The following is a 6827-nucleotide window of genomic DNA, read 5'->3' as shown; positions in this document are numbered from 1 at the left end:
ATATGGTGGCCAGAAACCCTCCGGAATGGGAGGTGTGAAACCCATCCAATACACACTGAAGACCGAACTAAGACGATACACCTGGTGGACGTAAGGCTCCCATGTAAGCCATGAGTAGGCACAGCATGCCAGTGCATGGAGGCACGGGAAATGAAGTGCCTGGAAGTATCCGCAGTCACATGTCTGAGATGCAAGCGAAACTCTGTAGCTACCCAGTGAGAAAGAACCAGTCAGAGTTGTCTCTGCAACGGTGAACTCGGAGTTATCTCTGTCGTACACAGTAACCGTGAAGCACCTAGCCGTCTTCAAGTTGGCCTCTATACACTTCACCAAGTGCTGACTAAATTGTTGTCGGGTTTCCATCTGCGCCTCAGCCTCTCTCCCTTTACGAACAAATAATTCGGCCAACCTTCCGTATGTTGCCTTCACTAGCGAGCACATAGGAAGGTTTCTGACACCTTTGAGGATCGAGTTCACACACTCAGATATATTCGTCGTCATGTGTCTGAATCTACACCCCTCATCACAATGCTATGTCCACAACGAATACTCAATCCGGTTCGCCCAGTCACACATCGCCGGGTCTTCGGACCTAAGAATATCAAACCAGTAATGGAACTCGACCTCGGTCTTAGCGTACGCCGCATTCACAAGTAGCCTCCTTGCGTCTTTGCCCTTGAAGATGAGGGCGAAATTTGTCGCAACATGTCGAATGCAGAATGCCCGGTATGCAGACGGAGGTAACCAGCCTCCGTTAGGAGCCTCAAGCGCGGCCTTGATGCCGTTATGCCTGTCCGAGATAACCAGCAGACCCGGCTGCGGTGTCACATGCTCACGCAAGTGGGAGAGAAAGAAGGACCACGACTCAGCATTCTCACCCTCGACTAATGCGAATGCAACAGGGAGTATGTTGGAGTTCCCGTCTTGTGCAATCACGACAAGTAACGTTCCCCCATACTTGCCATACAGATGGGTGTCGTCAATACTAATTAGGGGCTTGCAATAATGGAATGCCTCGATACACGGTGGAAACATCCAGAATAGTCTGTGAAAATAAGCTTGAGACTCGTCCAACTGTCCACCGACACGAACAGGGCTCGTCTTTAGGACTGCAACAGTACCAGCCATCGTCAACTGGACTCCTAACACCCACCTTGGGAGCTCGTTGTATGACTCATCCCAGTCACCATAGATGAGGGCAACAGCCTTCTGCTTCGCCAACCAGACCCTCCTGTAAGTCGGCCTAAACCCAAAGTGTGTGGCGGTAGCATTTAGGAGCACCTTGATGCTGACGGATGCATCAGCCCTAACCATTGGTATAATGAATGCCGATATCACATGGTAATCCAAACTCCTGTGGTCGTTGGAAATGGAGGTGGCGAGACAAGTATGCGGTCCGTTGTAACGTTTGACCTCCCAAACTCCCTTTCGCTGTCGGAGACTAAGCCGAATCAACCATGTGCACCCATTGCCGAACTCAGAACACTTGCCCACATACCGGTGATAGTCAGACTCCACGACCTTGTACTGTACCCCTCGACGGATGCTGTAAGTCTTGACACTTAAGAGGGCCTCTTCTTTATCCGGAAATTGCTAACCAACCTGAAATTCTGTCAGACCTACAGACCCTTCAGCATCTCTAGCGCCAAATCTAGCCGGTTGCCCAGGAACCCCCTCCTGCCTCATGGCATCCAAGTCCAAAGAGGAAAAATGTGGAGGGTACTGCTGCGTGCCAGAGCTAGAACCACCGCCCGCCCCAGCAGGCTCACTTGTTCCAACATCATCGCCACTGTCATCAGCAATCATATCCGGCTCGACATCATCGTCCTTTGGATCATCCAAGAATCCATCTCCAACCCCAGCCGGTATAGCACACTGTAAAGAGGTCCGCAGATATTCCCCTTCTCCGACCTCGTCGCCTACACTGCTGTTGAGATCAACAGCGAACGAAGGGGAGGCGACAGGTTGGAGGGGTGGCTCGTACGCAGGGACGGAGGAAGATGCAACGGCTGGTCTAGAGCTAGAACCGGCTACCGTGGCTAAAGTGGTGGTATTCCGGTTCGAACCCCCGAGCTGGACACCGCGTCAACCAACTTTGCCAACAGTTCTGGTGTCCTCACCTCTGGAAACTGCCAGCGACAATGAAACATGACCTGCAAGTCATCATCACTCCCGATTGTGAAACAATCGTACTTTACGGTTTCCTGGAACACCGTGATTGGAATTCGATAAAAAAACTTCTTAACCCGTTTCACACCTTCTAGACCAAGTTTCAGCAGTACAGAGCTAACAAGGTCCTCATACCTCGTCGTAGGCCTGACGATAATACAGAGAGGATCCTTATCAGTGAACTTCACACCGGAACGAGTTTTCCTCTTAATGGATCCTCTGTGGCGAACCAACACTACGAAACTCTCCTCACTAGCCATCTTATCTCCCCTCTAATGATAGCAACTCACGTTCACACCATATATATACAGGTCTGGTCTTCACTAATTCGAACCAGCCTAGTACAAAATATGGTCTGTATAAATCAAACCATGCTGGTTCGAATTACTTAATGTGTGTAATTCGAACCTAATTGGTTCGAATTATAGAGTTGGAGTTCGAACCTAATTGGTTCGAATTATGTGGCAAACGTTTACAATGTGTAATTCGAACCTAATTGGTTCGAATTACATGGAAACTGAGTTCGAACCAATTACGAAATGTGCTTTGGTTGATTGATGAATCAGATTTCGTTTTAGCTTATTTGTGTCAAATTATTCTCTCCTTAGCTTGTTTACGTTTTTTACCCTACCCTTATTATTGTGTGTGTATAAAGTTTAGATTATATGTATACTATCATGTAACCTATATATAGTTAAACACTATAAAATGCGTTTATATATTGATAATAATATACATATATAATGAATACTAATTCCTTTTTATCAATATATAATATAATAATCCAATTTTATACTTGATTTGTTGTTTTCATTATATATGTATATTAAGAAATGATAAATCTTCCAAGTTAATATTTCTAAATTTATTAATTTGAAATCTAAAATTTATAATTTTTATATTGTATAAATTACAATATTTATCATACTCGATCAAGTTTACATTAGAAATAAATATTATTAAACATATTATTAAGGGGCACTACAAGATGATTGCAATTTAGCAGTTTCTTTTAATTAAGAATTGAGGCGGATTTCTAGTACTTAAGCAACTGTTGTCTCTTTAAGGTATAGAAATTAGGATTTATGATGGCTTTTAGCAACAATTGCTGACATAACTGTCGCTATATTAAAATAATATAGAACCGGTTTGTTTTATAACAGCTAACAATATACCAATCCTAAAATTTATCGTTATTTTGTGATAGTTTTAAACCGGTCTATTTCAAAACATAAAATTTCTAAAGTTAGATTCCATTTAAAATTATTGTAAAAATTTATTTTGTAGCCTAAGTCTCTGACCATCACTATTTTTTAAAAATATTCAAAGTACCTTTTCGATACTTTTTAGGGTATATTTTTTAATTTTAAAAATTTCATTATTATTTTTTAGTAATCTAAATTGATAATGAAAATCATGATAATATAAATACAAAATGAGTAACATATACATATATTTAAATATTTATAAAATACGTATCTAATTAAGAGTTGCATAGTCAAATAATTTAAAAATTTGTATACTTCAAATAAATAACTTTTAATTTTAATATTTATTTTTTGCTTTGTCAGTCAAAAAATTTATCTCTGTAGCAATTTTTTATGGCAATTTTTTATTTTGTCGATAAATTAGATACCTGATAGAATTCTTTATTATTGTCTCTTTATCTTTTCTACTACACTTTTTATTGTCTATTTTTTTTCTTTTCTACTCCATTCTTCACCATCTTTATTTTTAATTTTTTGACAGTCACTTCTACATGAAATTCCACTTCTATTATACTATCACATAATTAAATATTTTGATGATTTGGATATAAATGTGATTGAATAATGATATAAAAGTATATTATTGAAGTTAAAATAAATCTATATATTGATTTAAAATACCATAGCTTATAACATAATATCAACATATAAAATTTTTACGTTTTTTTGTTAGAATGGTCTCTTTAAAAAAATTACATAAATAAGCCTCATCAAAAATATTTATTGAGTTAAAACACGTTTTTTAAACTGAGACTAAGATAAGAAAGTAATAGTTCTCTCTTCCCCTCCCCCTCTCCCGTACGCGTGCACCCTTCCTCTACTCCCCTCCTTTTAATCTCTTCTTCTCTTCCTCTTCTCTTTCTGTTCTCCTTTACCAACTATCACATTCTTTGTTTTACGGTTATAATTTCATTTTTCCTCTTAATTTGTCACATCTCCCACCACCATCTCCATTCTCCCACCATCCACACTTTCGTCGCCGCCTCTCCCTCCCTTTTTCCTCGCGCCTCTTTTTCTGGATATAGTTTCTATTCTTATTTTTGTTTTTCCTTTCAGAGATTTAAATCTGAGATCCAGATCTAAATCTATAATAATCTCTTTGTGGTTATTTTCTCTCTTTTGTGGTGTATTATTAGTTTCTTTTTATGATATTTTAAAAATAGTGTTACAGATATGAGATAAAGATGTAACAAAAAAAACTTTTTGTTTATAGAAATATTTTCAGATTTAAAAAGCTTTTAGATTTATTTGAAAAAGAAAAAAGGATATTTTTCTGAATTGCAGTATTTTTTATATAATTTTAAAAACAATAAAGATTGTAATTTATCTCTTTTTTTATTTTATAAAATTCTTTATAATCAAACTTTATGCCTCTTCTCAAATAATAATTCAACATAAAATTTATTATTTTTTATCTTAATTTTAAATTTTATATATTTTTTTGCAATTTATAAGTATCATTCAACTATTTTTTCACATGAAAGTTTTTTTTCAATAAAAAAAAATTCATTGAATTTGAAGGTGATGATTGAAATTTTCATAGAATATTATATTGTTCTCCACCTCTATTCTCATATCAACATCATTTTAAATGTATCAGTAGGTAAATTAAAGGTGAAAGTGGTAAAATATAAGTCCAAATTCAGACATTAAAAATTATTTTTAAGATAAAAATACAAAAGATAAGAGGGAACAGAGTATAGTAAATATGTTTTTTTTTTCAGAAATTGAGGCACATATTTTATAAACTTCTGACAGAGATTGGGGCATATATTTTATAAACTTCTAACAGAAAATATAGTAAATATATAATATTTTTCAGACAAAATATTTTTATTTTTATATGTATTTCTATAATCAAATGAATTTTTGTATTTTTTGTGTTTTTGTGTTTTTTTTTCGCTTTTAAATAATATCTAAATGCTGCTGCCTAACATAATGTATATACATATACACGCGTATATGTTATATTATATATAAAGAAGTTTTAGGTGATCAAAACTTTTTATTTATTTTTTTTAATTTTTGTTTTATTTTTGAATTAATATTCGTCAACTCTTTGTTTTTAAACAGTAAAAATATTGGTTTTCTAGCATTTTCTTTATATATTGTACGAAAATTTCAAAAATTTTGAAAATTAATAAGAATTTTTAAAAGGGTGCATATAATGTAAAAACTAAATACCCTAAATGATCATCATGCATATATTAGTATTTAGTAGTAATTTTTTTTTTTACTACATACTTATTGCGGCCAGTGGTCCCACTTGTGTTTAACTTTAATTTGCTGTATTAAACATACTATCCTTAATAATATAATTAATGTTAATAAAAAAGATCATATTGAAGAGTTGGAACATTATATTGTCGTTCAATTAGACACAAAATCTTTGTTAGTTGAACCTTGGCCATCACCCCCCAAATGAAATCTTTGAACAGAAAGCGATCGATGCAAAAAGTGAAACATGAAAAAGCAAAAAAGGGATATGGAATTGTCTCTCTTCTTTTTATGTTCACAGATGAGAGGAAGGAAGTAATTAACCATATAGATGGATATATGTAAGTGTTATTAATTAATAAAACTAGTATAAACACTAGTAGAGTTTAAGATTTTATTAGAATTAAAATATATTGAAGAAAGATTCACGTCTCTCTTCTTTATAAGAATTAAGATTCTATCCTCTAGCTTTTCTCGGATTGATCAATATATTTTTGTTCTTCTTCCTTTTAACTCGCATATCACTTCCCATGGATGTATGTATTTTCCATTCACATTCGTTCACTGCAAAACCAATTTATATAGAAGTAATGTTAGGGAGGCAATAATTTAAAATTATTTTATTTAATTTAATATTTATAATTTTATATATATAATTTTAATAATTATTATATACTTATTACATTTAATATTATTAATTTATTCCAGTAATAATTAATAAATATAAAAATAATAAATTTGGATTGATTTAAACTGATTTTTATTTTTTTTAAGTATTTTTGTTTATATATATATATGTGCGCGCGCGCGCCTATTGTTATACTAAATTAAATAGAAATCAAGTTATGTAGTTAGAAAAATAAATATATTTTATACAAACAATCAATTAGATATTTTTATATAAAAAATAATTATATTTTTCATAAATATTAAGTTATATAATAATATTTTATTTTTTTAATAACTTTTTGATAAGATGGATATCCGTAAATGTTCGGTAGGTCGGATACCGGACGGTTCGGGTTGGTACTTCGATTGATGAGATGGGGTATCGCCTGGTTCCGGGTTACTGGGCGGGAGGTGGAGTAGTCGACGTTTCGAGCTCTTCGTGTGGAGAAGAGGGGGATGTCACCTGCAAAGATACTCCGACGCTCTAGTCAGTGAAGTGTGCAG

At 34.4% G+C, this 6827-nt stretch overlaps 2 protein-coding genes across 2 annotated transcripts; both read right to left on the bottom strand.

The window, feature by feature from the left end:
* Positions 1–531: 531 nt before the first annotated feature.
* On the bottom strand, positions 532–1314 carry LOC107490375 (uncharacterized). The gene has a single exon (XM_016111146.1). The coding sequence runs from the start codon at positions 1312–1314 to the stop codon at positions 532–534; it is 783 nt and encodes a 260-aa protein (XP_015966632.1).
* A 279-nt stretch (positions 1315–1593) lies between these two features.
* On the bottom strand, positions 1594–2429 carry LOC107490376 (uncharacterized). Its single transcript, XM_016111147.1, has 2 exons — positions 2121–2429; positions 1594–2073 (listed from the first exon to the last, which is right to left on the bottom strand). The coding sequence occupies exons 1-2, from the start codon at positions 2427–2429 to the stop codon at positions 1594–1596; spliced, it is 789 nt and encodes a 262-aa protein (XP_015966633.1).
* Between the last annotated feature and the right edge of the window lie 4398 nt (positions 2430–6827).

This window comes from Arachis duranensis, chromosome 5 (assembly GCF_000817695.3).
Source record: "Arachis duranensis cultivar V14167 chromosome 5, aradu.V14167.gnm2.J7QH, whole genome shotgun sequence".
NCBI lineage: Eukaryota > Viridiplantae > Streptophyta > Magnoliopsida > Fabales > Fabaceae > Arachis > Arachis duranensis.
The sequence above is the reverse complement of the archived record's forward strand: the minus strand, read 5'-3'. Positions and strand labels throughout refer to the sequence as shown.

What these genes read in the sequence shown, in the direction of transcription:
- LOC107490375 (XM_016111146.1), bottom strand. Translation starts at nt 1,314, where the DNA reads ATGGTTAGGGCTGATGCATCCGTCAGCATCAAGGTGCTCCTAAATGCT.
- LOC107490376 (XM_016111147.1), bottom strand. Translation starts at nt 2,429, where the DNA reads ATGGCTAGTGAGGAGAGTTTCGTAGTGTTGGTTCGCCACAGAGGATCC. An exon ending in GTCGCTGGCAGTTTCCAGAG is followed by an intron (nt 2,074 to 2,120) that starts GTGAGGACACCA and finishes CGCGGTGTCCAG; the next exon opens with CTCGGGGGTTCGAACCGGAA.